The 14,262-nt window shown below is 43.3% G+C and overlaps 1 protein-coding gene and 1 pseudogene across 4 annotated transcripts; both read left to right on the top strand.

Moving 5' to 3' along the window:
* Window positions 1-3,410: 3,410 nt before the first annotated feature.
* On the top strand, window positions 3,411-14,224 carry M6PR (mannose-6-phosphate receptor, cation dependent). Of its 3 annotated transcripts, XM_082420312.1 has the most exons (8): window positions 3,425-3,743; window positions 8,809-8,988; window positions 9,741-9,907; window positions 10,942-11,051; window positions 11,327-11,457; window positions 12,015-12,141; window positions 12,613-12,731; window positions 13,726-14,224. In XM_082420312.1, exons 2-8 carry the CDS (start codon window positions 8,810-8,812, stop codon window positions 13,883-13,885), a joined length of 993 nt encoding a protein of 330 aa, XP_082276438.1. In that variant the 5' UTR covers window positions 3,425-3,743; window position 8,809; the 3' UTR covers window positions 13,886-14,224. The 3 variants fall into 3 exon arrangements, with proteins under 3 accessions (XP_082276439.1, XP_082276438.1, XP_082276440.1); XM_082420313.1 differs by lacking the exon at window positions 10,942-11,051 and having other exon boundaries at window positions 3,411-3,743; window positions 11,277-11,457; XM_082420314.1 differs by having other exon boundaries at window positions 3,432-3,743; window positions 12,613-13,864.
* Window positions 3,751-8,802, top strand: LOC309640889 (small ribosomal subunit protein eS6 pseudogene; annotated as a pseudogene). The gene has a single exon. The product of its transcript is annotated as a small ribosomal subunit protein eS6 pseudogene (transcript).
* Window positions 14,225-14,262: the final 38 nt, after the last annotated feature.

Below are 14,262 nucleotides of genomic sequence, written 5' to 3' on the forward strand. Positions count from 1 at the left end.
AAGCCTATGCTCCGCAACAAGAGAAGCCACAGCAATGAGAAACCTGCGCACCACAAGGAAGAGGAGCCCCCATTCGCCACAACTAGAGAAAGCCCGCGTGCAGCAACGAAGACCCAACACAGCCATAAATAAATAAATAAATTTTAAAAAGCGTTGTGAATTTCATGATTTATACATTTTACCTCAACAACAAAAAATGAAACTTTAAACAAACACTGAACTCTAATTAGTAGGCTTGCTTTACCAGTTATAAAATTACTTCCAGTGTTTTCTCATGTGTGAACAAACATATAAATATATTGAATATAATGGGAGCTGATTTCCCACTCTTGGAAAGATATATAGATTTCCTAACTGTCTGCTGAGAGGGACCAAAGCAAGGACACACAAGTAGCAATAAACACACACTGTAATCAGATCTTGGTTTCTCAATACCCTTCTCCACTAAAAGGAACCAGGCCATCTTCGAGATATGACTGATTCTAGGGTAAGAAAAGTTCAAGATCCACATGGAACATCTATGTGCCCAAAAGTAAAGAACTGCTCAAAAAATGATGGGGACAAGTCCAAAGGACAAAGAAGCCACCATAAAGAGGCTCCCACTGACAGTTCAACAGTGACGCAGTGACCCACAGCCTCCAGCACTTTTTCTCTCACCTCATCAGTGGGCTGCATGTTCCTGTGGCAGGAACCACACCCTTTCTTCAGAGGTCTGAATCTCTCCCCTGTGGGTGGAAAGGTAGCACTTCCTTTAAGTTTCTAAGTTACTTCCTTGTTAACCCATCTTCAGCCCTCAAGGTAGTAGCTGCATTTTGTAGTTCCTACTTCTATAAGACTTGTGTGTAACTTACAGTCCTCTCTTACCCCTTTTAGTAATTATTTTTTACTAAAAAACAATTCTTTACACTAAATTTTTCCTTAAAATCACTCATGTGGTATCTGTCTTCTGACTGGATGCTGAGTGATACAGGATCATTATTTCCCTCTTAGTCCTATCAAGAAATGCATACCTAAATCAGGAGGCAACATCAGACCAAACCAAAATGAGAGACATTCTACAAAATAAGTGACCTGTACTTTTCCAAATTTCAAGGTCAAGTAAGATAAAGAAAAATGACAACTAATCGCAGTGTGTGACTCTGGCTTTGCTTCTGTGGTTGGAAAAGGGTAAAAAAGTGCTATAGTTACTAATTTTGATAATTATACTGTGGTAATGTAAGAATGCCTTTATTCTTAGGAAATACACATAATGTACTTAGTGGTAATGGGGAACTTACCCTCAAATTGTTCAAAATAAAAGTGTGTGTGTGTGTGTGTGTGTGTGTGTATGTGTAGGGAGGATGGGGGGGGGAGAGAGAGACCAGTAAAACAAATGGGGCAACATGTAAATACTTGGCAAATCTAGGTAGAGTGTATACAAGAGTTCTTTGTACTCTTCTTGCATCTTTTCTAAAATTTTTAATTTATTGATATATTAAAATTGAAAATTACCAAAACCAAATATATATTTAGCCCTGGAAATATGTTAAATATGATCATTTTTTAAAGGAGGGCATCAATAAAAGTTCAAAATTGAAATCTAGTTCAAGATGGCAAATTGAATACATGCATAATGGGACTGAGAAACTACCAAACAAATATCAAAAGATTGCTAAGCAGATCAGAAAACGTGAGCAGGTAGAGTGTATTCGACAGTGAAACCATAGCAAAACCTGTAACAAAAAACACCCAGGACAAAGCTCTTGAGAGGTTAAAAAAGGCATTCCCAACATAGCTCCCACCTCAGAGTCGACAAAAGAGCAGGTCTGGGACAATTTTCAAAGCCATGAATTGAAGCAAGCATTCAAAGCACCCTTTCTTTCAAGCACCCTTCCCTTTTCTGCATATACTAAAGAGGAGGCAGCCTCAACATTTGATTTTAGGAACCTCCTAGAACCGCTTTCTTAATATTTTTATTGGAGTACAGTTGATTTACATTGTGTTAGTTTCTGCTGTACAGCAAAGTGAGTCAGTTATAGACACACGTATATCCGCTCTTTTTTTAGATTCTTTTCCCATATAGGTCATTACAGAGTATTGAATAGAGTTCTCTGTGCCATTCAGTAGATTCTTATTAGTTATCTAATCTATATATAGTAGTGTGTATGTGTCCGTAGACAAGTTACTTTTATTATTAGAAAGCAACTCATCTTTCAATTTTCGTATTTTTTACTTGAAGACACATCCAAACCCAACCCAAATATACCACCTAGCCTGAATTGAATGTACCAGTTAATAAACAAATGCAGGATCCTAGAGTCAGTAAAACGCAGTGTCGAGAGCATTAACTCTGGACTGTATACACACCCTATATAACTAACTTATCCCTAAATGATGGAGCCGGAATACTGACTCCATAACTTAGTAGCTGTGGGGCCCAGGGTAAGTCCCTTAGCCCCTGTCGCCTTTAATTTATTCATCTGTAAAATGGGGATAAGATACCTCCTCAGTAAGCTGGTCGTGAAGGTGAAGTGAGTTGATACTCGTTTAAAGCACGTTCAACAGGGCGGGCTTCTCACAGCGTCAGCTTCTATTATTATTCGATTCAAAACGCTGTTCTAACTCTGGTGAGCACAAGGAGGAAGCAAAATCCAGTCCCCATCCGAGGAGACGGTGGGAGGCACACGCAAATGCAACGGAGGAATCAAAGCAGAAAGAAACCAGACTAAAGCCAGGTGCGAGCAGCCAGCGGGCACTGGGAGGACGAAACGGTTCCAGCTGAAGAGGGTGAGTCCAGGAGTCACAGGCGCCTCTGAAACGAGTTCTATGAACGGGTAGGACTTCCACACGCGGCTAAGACGCCACATGTGAGAGACACCGCAAAGGATCTTAGCAAAGGCGCAAAGACCAAAAATTGACTTGTCTCGGTCAGCAGAAGTGGTTACAGAGTGTTTATCGAACAACATGCCGGAGGGATGATAAGGCTAACTGGAATAGTAACCCCTGCCGCACCTCAAGGTGCTAAACCGGAGACAGGACGTAAAGAACAAAAGTGACGGTAAGAAAGCCAGGAGGACCACGACCCAGTCGCTCTCCACTATCCTCTAGGGACAACGCGACTCGGGGCCAGCACACAGCGAACCAGCGTCCCCCTCAGGCGGCAGACGTCCTGAGGCAGCAACCGGCTCGAGAACTACAGCTCCCGCGGCGGCCTGGGGATCGGGCCCCGCCCCGCATTTCCACTTCCGCCGCCCTCCGGTCCAACCTACCAGGGAGCGAGCCTGGCGCCTGACCGCGCGTGACCCCCGCGTGACCCCGCGTGACAGGGGCCCGAGCCGAGAGGCCAGGAGGTGGGAGTCTGGGACCCCAGTCAGTAGAAAGGCGACCCGCAAAGGTGGAACTAAACTTGCAAATCTCGATAGGGATTGGAGTTGATGCCGCGAGGGCGGAGCCTAACGCCCACGGTCCTGGCCAATCAGCGTCCGGGATGATCTGAGAGGCCGGGAAGGGGAAAGGGGCGAAACGGTTCTACGGTGACATGCCGCGGGGTCTAGTGGGAGGAGCAGTTGCCCAGCGGCCGCCCGGCACTTCCTGTTTCCGGTTCCCGGAGTGGAGCGTAGCGAGGCGCTCGTGGGGTCGCTGGCTCTGCCGCGAGCTCTGGAACCGGGGTCTGCGGCCGACCCCTCTCTGGTCCTGTCTCCCAGCCGCGAGCAGGTACTCGGCCGGGGATTCTGAGCTGTGGCTGCTCCCTTTGCCCGTGACACGTGAGTATGAGGGGCGTGGAGGAGGAGTGGGCTGGAGAGCGCTCACCCCTCGTGGCTGTGACGGGGGCCGGGATCGCTAAGTCTCCCTTGGCCCGGGTTCTAGCCCAAAAATCCAGCTAAGGAGCCTGAGGGTAGAAAGGCGGAGGCGTAAGGTTGGGGAGTTACAGAGTCGCCAAGGGAGTGAGGGAGAAAGGATCTCCAAGACCAGAGTTTGGAAGGCAGGGAAAGGAAGGTCGCTAAGTCTGGAGTCCGTTCGAGGTGTTACTGGATACCCGTAGACGGGATTTTGGCCCGCAGCGTAGAGGGAGGTCAGGTGGCATCATTTGTAGAGGGTATGGCCCTAAGCATTTGGAAAGTCGGGAAACTAGACGGGACGCAAATGTCTGGAAGCTTGGAAGAAGTTTGAGGGAGATGAGTGTATGGTACGAAGAGTCGCCAATAGAGGGATTTGCGTTCCTCTTTGGAGGGAGCTTCCGCCCTTGGGCCATAGAGCTGCTTCCTTAAGGCTTTTCAACCTTGGGTGGTTCAGCTAGTTAGGGCTGCTCTTCTGAAAGTGTGGGCTGCTGGAGACAGGAGATAAGGGCCGTCGCATCAGAAATGAGCCAGAGAGAAGAAAGTAGAAATTCCACCGAAAAACAGAAAATGGTCATGGCTAGTCTTAAGGAGCGGGGGAAGTGAGTGGTACAGAGGCCCAGTGATGTAAAGTGCTTCCCAATTCCTGGCTTAGTCATTGGTCATCCCATTGGAGGAGAATTTTTTAGCCTTAACCGTATGGATCTATCGTTGTAGAACAAGAAAATTGAAAGGGATTCTTCAGAATCTTTAAGTACTGCCGCTTGTTTCCAAAGTATCTCGGACAAAGTCTTGCACCTTGAGAATCTAATTGTAGCACAATTAGATGTAAAAAGGAACTACCCAGCCCTTGGATTTCATACTCTTACCACTACATTTTTGCACTCCTTTATTTATCAGAAAATAGCTCTATACCATGACTCATTCAAGTTGCCTTACTAATAACTTCATACATGTTTAATACTTGGATAACCTAAGGCAAGTAACTTAAGCTCTGTAGGAATCAGTTTCCTCATCTGTAAAATGGGAGAAATTATACCTACTTTTCTGGGTTGTGAAGATTGACGAACATAATCTAGATAAAGCACTTAGAGCATATGCCACTGAATCAAAGAGAAGCAGCTCAAATGTAGCCAAACCTTAAGCAGGAAAGAGAAGAATATATCTCTTTTTATCTCCTATCTTTTTGAACGAATAATTAAAGGAAAGCTAGTTCAACTCAACTAATGCTGACTGCAGGGTGTTCAACCCTTCATCCTTTCCCAGTTTTGTGAGAGTCTTTGTTCTAATTTGGGAAAAGAAATCATCAACTGTTAACAGATAAGGAATTAACTTTGAAGCCAAAGAACACAGCCTTCTGTGTGAGCATCCCTCCAGAAAATGGTCCTGGATAAAAGAATATTGAAAGCACAGAAAGTTGAAATTTCAAATTGGGTCCTGAGAGAATATAAAGAAAATGTCATGCTTAATCAATCTAATAAAAGGAGCCTCATTTCATTTTAGTCAGCTGGTCAAGTTGTGTGGAGCAGTGAGTTAATTTAGAGAAGGTAGGAGTTTGAGGTCTGAGTTCTTTATTCCGCCTCCTGTTTAGTGAACTGTGTGAGGGGTCACTTCCCCTTCTTGCTTTGTCAAAATGAAAGCAAGACTTTGGCTGCCTACTCTGATCCCCCAAAAACTTAATGTGAAAGGAATGGTTAAGTGTAGACCATGAGCTCAGAGCTGCACTGTCTGTTTCACTCCACTAGCTGTGTCTAGTTTTCTCCTCTGTAAAATAAGGACAGTCATTGTATTTACTGCATAGGGTTTTTATAAGGCTTAATTGGTTAATGTATGTTAAATGCCTAGCAAAAGGCAAGCACTCTATTAAGTGTTTCCTATTGATGCTTTGTATGTGTTTATGGGGGCCTCAGACTTTGTGGCTGGCTATATTTATTCTATGGAAACACCTTATTAATATTACTACAATGAATTGATGTTTGGAGTACACCAAGTCGGGGAGATGACTTCCCAAGTATTGGTTGCCCCAGTGGAATGTGGGAAACGGAATGTCAAATGTGGGACTTACCTGATGGCGCAGTGGTTAAGAATCCGCCTGCCAATGCAGGGGACATGTCTTCGATCCCTGGTCCGGGAAGATCCCACATGGCCACGGAGCAACTAAGCCCGTGCGCCACAACTACTGAAGCCCACGCACCTAGAGCCCATGCTCTGCAACGAGAGAAGCCACCGCAATGAGAAGCCCGCGCACCGCGACAAAGAGTAGCCCCCGCTCACTGCAACTAGAGAAAGCCCGCGCGCAGTAATGAAGACCCAACACAGCCAAAAATAAATAAATAAAATAAATTTTGAAAAAAGAATGTCAAATGTAAGTTCGTTTAGCTCTGTATCATGGTGCCTCAGAGGCGGTTGGCCACTTCAGGATGAAGTTGAACATCTCTTCCCCAGCCAGTGGCTGCCAGAGACTCACTGAAGAGGATGATGAACAAAAACTTCATACCTTTTGTGAGAAGCATATGGCCACAGAAGTTGCCGCTGATGCTCTGGGTGAAGAATGGAAGGGTTATGTGTTCTGAATCGGTGGGAACAACAAACAAGGTTTTCCCCATGAAGCAGGTGTCTGGACCCATGGTAGAGTCTACCCGCTACTGGGTAAGGGGCATTCCTGTTACAGACCAAGGAGGACTGGAGAAAGAAAGCACAAATCTGTACGGGGTTGCATTGTGGATGCCAATCTGAGTGTTCTCAATTTGGTCATAGTGGAAAAAGGGGAGAAGCATATTCCTGGACTCACAGATACAACTTCGCCTCGTCAGCTGGGGCCCAAAAGAGCTAGCAGAATCCACAAACGTTTCAGTCTCTCTCTATGTCCGCCAGTATATTGTGAGAGGACCCCTAAACAAAGAAGGTAAGAAACCTCGGACCAAAGCACACAAGACTCAGCATCTTGTTACTCCACGTGTTCTGCAGCACAAACGTCAGCATATTGCTCTGAAGAAACAGCATACTAAGAAAATAAGGAAGAGGCTGCAGAATATGCTAAACTCTTGGCCAAGAGAATGAAGGAGGCCAAAGAAGAACACCAGGAACAGATTGCCAAGAGACGGAGGCTGTCCTCTGAGAGCTTCTACCTCTAAGTCTGAGTCCAGTCAAAAACGAGATGTTCTAAGAGTAACAAATAAATGAGATCAGACATACAAAAAAAAACCGTAAGTTTGTTTAGGAGAGTGGAGAAAATTTATTCAGGTACCTATTAGTACCCATTAAATTCTGCCTGTTTTAAGTTTTATATGCTAAAAATGCAGTGGAGTCAGTAGCCCAGCATGACAAAGAATTAGAGGACTTTAAAAGAGTATTCAAACCGAAGTCCAGACTTGTAGTATGGAAGCATTTTATCATAAGTGAGAAAAGTTTGGAAGAATTGAATCTTTGTATCAGAAAAATTGGTGATACTGTTATAAAATTAACAAGTAGCGATGGCCTAAGGGATCATTAATGGATACCAAAGTGAATTCTTTTGAAAGGGTAAATCAGTGTATCCTGGGTGTAAAGATGGAATTAGAGAAAAGAAAATGAGTTTGGGAAACAGAGCCGCATGTTTCCATTCCTAAAGCAGTACAAGCATCAGATGAATTGGATTTGCTAAATTGTAAAGTGATGTGATGATTCCCAAGAGTCATCAGCAATTGGAAGCTAGAAACTCTTGAGGTTCATGACTTGTAGAGCCTGAGGTGGGTTTTGGAATACTTATTCAAACCACTCATTTGGACCTAGTGAATTTTGTTCTTCCTGTCATTTAAATGATTGAATGATTTTTCAGAGGTGAGACATCAGAACAGGTAGATGTCGAGTTTTAGGTGCTGTGGCTGTGTTTATCTCTGTTCATAATTCTTATGGTGAATATGAACAAAGACTGTTAGATGCTCCTGAATATTAAAATGAGGACTTAGGTCCCAAAGTATTCAAGTCTCTTTCTCTATTTTACATCTTTCTTAATAACTTCCAACTAGCCCTTATCAAGTGTCAATTGTAATTCGAATATTATCTTATGGAGGGCCACTGGTTTAAGCAGTATTTATGAACTAGTATTGAACTCTAAATAATGAGACATCTCAATCTAATTTCTCACCAAATGGTAAAGAGGCAAGGATGTCTCCACCAGGCTGTCATAATTTAATTCTTTTTGTTCTTTCCTTTCCCTCTTCTCAGCCCCATAGTTTGTTCTGAAGAACTTACCTATGAATTAGACTGAAAGTGATTGATATATAGTTTCCCGACACAGGTGATAGATATATATGCGCATGTGTGTATATACGTACATATATGTATATCTATATATGGGTTTCCTAACACAGGTGCTCTTGGCACAGGGATATTAAAAGGTAATATTTGTTGCATACGCCAAAGAATCTTATAGTTTCTGCATAATCAAAATACTGTTCATTGGTCACACTTAAGTATTCTCTAGGCCATTGATTAGTTCTTCTGACAGTTTCTAGGACCAAAAATGTGTTTTTCTCCCAATACAGCTTAGAAGTCTAGATATTCTTTTTTTGTGCGCACCTTGCAGAAATCTCAACAACAATCTGTAGACACTAACTCTTCACCAAGGCCAATGCTGTCCTCTTTGTTGAATGCACATGAAAGGAGCACGAGAAGGACAGGAGGTGACCAGTGGTGTCAGGCAAGGGAGTCAGCTAGGAAGAAGCTTTTGAAATAAGTTTTAAAAAGAAAAAGAGAAACCTGGAGACTTAAGATTCCAATTCTGAATATTAAATAATGGGGAAAACAGAACTTGAAATGGAGACAAGAAAATAAAGCCCAACATCATAATAATGAAGAAAACTGGCTAGTGTAAAATAATAGGTGGTGGGTGAAAGATTAAAAGGTTAAAAAAATACCATTCATTTATGACACATTCATATGCTTTCTTTCTTTCCCTTTTCTCCCGATCCTCTGCCTCTTTCCCTAACACACACACTCCCTCTCCCAAAAGGATGTTCCCCCATTACAGCTCCTGGAGAACTGGCCTGCTCCTGCTGCTGCTGCTGGCCGTGGCAGTAAGAGAATCCTGGCAGACCGAAGAAAAAACATGCGACCTGGTAGGAGAAAAGGATAAAGAGTCAGAGAAAGAGTTGGCTCTACTGAAGAGGCTGACGCCGCTGTTTAACAAAAGGTAAATGAGAAGAATCTTAATGGGCTTAAGGAGATAACTTTATTAAAGAATCTCTTCCTCCTCTTACTGATTTTATTTTAGTATTATTACCAAACATAGGGGGGATACATGTATCATAACCTCCTCTGAGAGACGGTTCTAATCTGAACTTTAGCAGTATTAGTCTTATTTGGCCGTGCTGTCTTGCTTTCCTTCATGATGTAGAGCACGTGCTCAGCCCACGGTTCAGCAGCCGTGTGCAGGTACCTTATGCAGAAGAGTAGCGGTTTCCAAGACTGGATCCAAGAAACCAGCTCATAGGAACTAAAAAGCATTATTTGATGCCTCGATATTTAGAAGTATCAGATGAACATATTTAGGCCTACTGCGTCATCATAAGTGTCAGGAATCTTCTGGTATATAAATCTGAAGATAATCTTTAAGGAAGGAGGGTGTATCTCATGAACGTAGACCCTTACTCAGGGGGATGTAGTAGCTAATGTTTTAGCATAGTCTAGAGCAATTATTCTAGAAATATCTAGAATACTAGCTGTCTTGGATGCTGTATTTTAATCAGTCATCATCAACAGTTAGGGTGTTCTGTCTGGGTCATGGATATCTCATGATACAACAGATATTATTCACTAGGACGTTTAGCCATGATGTCAGATAAATAAGTTGAGTGCGCCATTGTTGTTGTTGTTAAAAATGAAACTGCTCTTCCTAAGGCTGACAGCTGTAACTGTCTTCTTCCTTCTCACTTCTCCTCACAGCTTTGAGAGCACCGTGGGCCAGGGCACAGAGATGTATATCTACATGTTCCGGGTGTGCCGAGAAGCTGGCAACCACACCTCTGGGGCAGGCCTGGTGCAGATCAACAAAAGTAGTGGGAAGGAGACAGTAGTAGGGAGACTCAACAAGACTCAGATCTTCAATGGAAGTAAGATTCTCCCTGTTGATCCCTCTGATAATCCTGTATGTCTCAGCCCTTCCCAGTCTCTTCAGTGTATACCATACGGTATGTGTGGTTCAGTTCACCTGAGACACCTGCAAACCACAGGATACCTAGTTCCACAGCTCCTCCACAGCCAAGGCTCAGGACGTTTATGTGTTTGTTTTAAAGTGAGATCAAGCTTTTTTGCAAACCAGTCAGTCTACAAAAATTTCCCCACCATGTTGAGTTATGTTGATAATATTTCTCAAAAGTCATAAAATCATATTGCTGGAAAGGACTATGTGAGCAACTATGGTCTGTTTTCCTCCCTTAAGCAGATAAGTAAATTATTCATTGCACATTGTTGCTCCTGTAAATAACATAATAAAAAACAACGTCAAGAGTTTGGGGCTAGGGGTCAGAAGACTGGATTTTTGATCCAGCTCATATTTATTTGTCCTGTGACTTTGAAAAATCATTTCACCTTTTTGATTTTGTTTTCTCATATGCAAAATTGGAAGCACAGTCCTTACCTGATTCACCTCACGTGATTATTGATCAAATGATACTTTGCAAAAGAAATTTGAACACAGTAAATACTAAAGAAGGAAAAATGCCCCCCAGTCTTCAAAATCATCCACTTTGAATTTATCTGTGGCGACTTTATGATCTTAGGCTTTCCCTTGCCACCCAGTAATTGTATGGAACCTCTTCTTTTGATGTTAGCAGGTATTTGGAAAATGTGAGTCATGATTAAGGTATGGATCATAATTGTATTTGCACTATCAATTGCCTTAATTTTTGTGGAAAATTAAGGTTATCGTATGACTGTCTGATTCTTAGTCGTCTTAATAAGGGAACACACAGCTGTTATAAAGGAGCAAGGTTTAGCTGCTGTTTCTGGTATACAGAGCTCATCCTGAAAGGGTTATTTTAATTACAGCCAATTTCATTGAACTCACTTCCACTCTACCACAGCGCCCAGGTCTGCCTCTGCTTTTCCCGCACCCCGAAGCTCCATTTTCCTTGTCCCTCCTCAGGTAATTGGATCATGCTGATCTATAAAGGGGGTGATGAATATGACAGTCACTGTGGCAAGGAGCAGCGTCGGGCAGTGGTGATGATCTCCTGCAATCGACACACCCTAGCGGTGAGGCACCCTGGGGCCTAGGAGCCTAGAGAGGAGATGAAAGGACTGGCCTGAGGTGGGAGAGACTGTCCAGAGGGAACAAGATAATTGGGACGGAGGAGATAAAACGAGAAGTTCAGCTTTTCCCTGAGTTATAGGCACCCGTGTTCCATCATACATGGAAGAGGTTTTGAACCAGGAGAAGGCAAATGTTTTGGGGGTTTTGTGGGTTTGTGCTTTTTTCAGACAGGTGTCAGACACAACATAAATGTTGTGTTCTGTCCTCTTGTCATCAGGACAACTTTAACCCTGTGTTTGAGGAGCGAGGCAAAGTCCAAGATTGTTTCTACCTCTTTGAGATAGACAGCAGCCTGGCCTGTTCCCCAGAGATCTCCCACCTCAGCGTGGGTTCCATCTTACTTGTCACGTGAGTACTTTTTCCTTTATCAGTCCAAACCTTTTTTTTTTTTTAACTCCACAATTACTTGGAGGTCTATAGGTACAAATAGTGTACATGTATATGTTATACTATAATTTGTAAAAATCCTCTTTAAACTCTGTGCAAGTTTAAAAAAATGACTTAATGTTTTGTCCCCAATAAATATTTGCATTTGGAGGTAGGGTTTTTTCCCTACTGGAGGGCTGGACAGTTTTTAATACGCTGCCATTAGATGATTAGAACTTTGAAAGAAATGGAGTTGTATATCTAATGGTGACTGTTCTCAGCCCTAAGTCAGAGTCACAAACTCTGTCTTCTTATTTTATTCTGATCATTTTGTTTTTCTCAGACTGACACTCTAATTGGTTTTCTAAGGACCTACCAGCCCCCTTGTTCATTCAACTGACCACCCCCTTTTTTTTTTCCTTTCATTTTTATGGAACACAGCTTAGGAAACAGGTAACAATGAATACAGAGGTTATCTTTAGTATCTGAGTCTTACTATTTCTTGGTTTTTGAGTATAGATGTCTTTCTCCCTCAACAGGTTTGCATCGCTGATCGCTGTCTATATCATCGGGGGGTTCCTGTACCAGCGACTGGTGGTGGGAGCCAAAGGAATGGAGCAGTTTCCCCACTTGGCCTTCTGGCAGGATCTTGGCAACCTGGTAGCAGTAAGTAACAGGGCAGCTGGCTGAGTCCGTGGCCTACAGACAAGGTTGAATGACCAGCCATCCTGGTTTGCCCAGACTGAGGGGTTTCCTGAGACACAGGGCATTGGGTGCTAAAACCACAAAAGTCCCAGCAAACCAAGACAGTTGGTTGCCCTAGTACGGATAAGCAACATAGCATCTTAGTGTCTGGCCTTGCTAAGGCTCGGCTGGAAGAGCAGTCCTTTTGCTGAGATTTGGGATCCTGATACAGCTCTTAAGGTGCCTAGGTGAGGAAAGGGTGAGGCCAAGTTAGAACCTGTCTGCTCTTCCCCACATTCGATTCAGGCTGATCCTTGGAGCTTTGGGGTTTTCTCTTCATTATCCCTGGAGAAAACCAGTTCCTGCCACATTCTTGGACCATAAACATACTCTGCCCACCTGAAAGCTGCTGATTTCAAATGATCATTTCCTTCCTTTCCTTTCCCCCTACAGGATGGTTGTGACTTTGTGTGCCGATCTAAACCCCGAAACGTGCCTGCTGCATATCGTGGTGTGGGGGATGACCAGCTGGGGGAGGAGTCAGAAGAAAGGGATGATCATTTATTACCGATGTGATTGCACTTTAAATGTCCAGCTTCTTCAGCCCCCAAACCAAAGCATCCTCAGCCAGGTTTCTTAAGCAGCCTCCGCTCCAGTCTCTCATCTCCCCCTTAATATTGCTCTTGCTTTCCGGTTTGCTTTTGGTTTGCGTCCACTTGTCAGTAGTAGAAATGCCTTCCCTTTGTTCCCTATTATTTGTTTTCCCTCCTGAGAGGTACAGTTAGTTGTAGGACAGAGATAATATAATAGGGCCAATGACAGCAGAGGCTGTTGCATGGTCTCTTGGTATCAGAAAGTACAAGTAGGGGAGTTATCATGAGCAAAAGGGTGTGGCAGGCTCCCTGACCCTTCCTTTTTTAAACACATTTTCACAAGTTTTTGAGACACTGGATTTCTTTAATTTAAAAAAAAAAAAAGCAACGAAACATTATTTATACAAGGTTTGATTGCTTTCATGCTGTTGCTCTGTACCCTACAGTAGTCTCCATGAGAACCTGGATGTCATTTCTTGCTGCTTGGAACTATTCTGCACTGACCACTTGGCTGTAGTCCAAGTACTGCCATTTGCTTTGAGCCTGGTGATGTCGTAGACTTAATTCTCCCACCTCTGGGATTAGGATGGGAAAATTTGAAATTTCCCAATTAGAGGATGATGAGGTACCAAACATCATTTGCTGGCATTGGAGTGACTTTATAGCTGGAGCTAGGACCTGGATTGTAGTCTTAGGTTATTGGTCCATCTGCAGCCAAAATGCCTAATCCAGAAGTCCAGTCCATTGGAAAGGGATATTGAAATTGACCTCCTATGCTGCCGGGGTTCCAGAAAAGGGAAGTCTGTTTACCTTGTAGTGGGATCTCCTTGATGGCTTTCTTCTCCCACTTGCAGTCAAAGCTGGCAAAGCTTTTCTTATTCCTAAAACGTTCCCTCTATCAATCAGTATGTCTAAACATGTTGCACTTTCCTTCATAGGCATGTCATTTTGACTTTTTTTTTTTTGCCCCCAGTCTTCTGGAAAGGGAATGGAAGCAGAAGTGGGACATCCAGGGCTCTGCCATCTTCCGCCCTGGCTGCGGCGGCTGCGGCACGTGTCCCTTTTTCTGGCTCAGGGACGTGTCTTCTTGCCCACGACCTTATTTCTGTGGGGAGACGGTCTTAATCTTCTGATGCTTCCACCTTTCTGTTCAGGCCATGTGCCCAGAAACCTGGCCTGATCTTTGTGTGATAGTGAGCCTGGGCCACTGAAGAGTAACATGGCTCCACTGGACACAGGAGGATGGAATCAACAGGCAGGGGCCTTTTTTAGCCTTTAGAGAAGGAAATGAAATGATTTCATCTTTGGACTTTTAAATACTATTGGAATGATTTTTTTTCTTCTTTCTAAACAGGGAAAATAATGTCATAAAAGCATCTTTTTTGTTATTTGTTTGCATCCCTCCCCCACACTCTGGTGTTTTAAAAATGCAAAAAATATATACATTTTTTTGTACAAAAACAGTTAAAAGAAAGATTAAAAAAAAAAAACACATTGGCCTAGTCATTTG

This window comes from Balaenoptera physalus (genome assembly GCF_965194825.1).
Source record: "Balaenoptera physalus genome assembly, chromosome: 13".
Classification (NCBI taxonomy): Eukaryota; Metazoa; Chordata; class Mammalia; order Artiodactyla; family Balaenopteridae; genus Balaenoptera; species Balaenoptera physalus.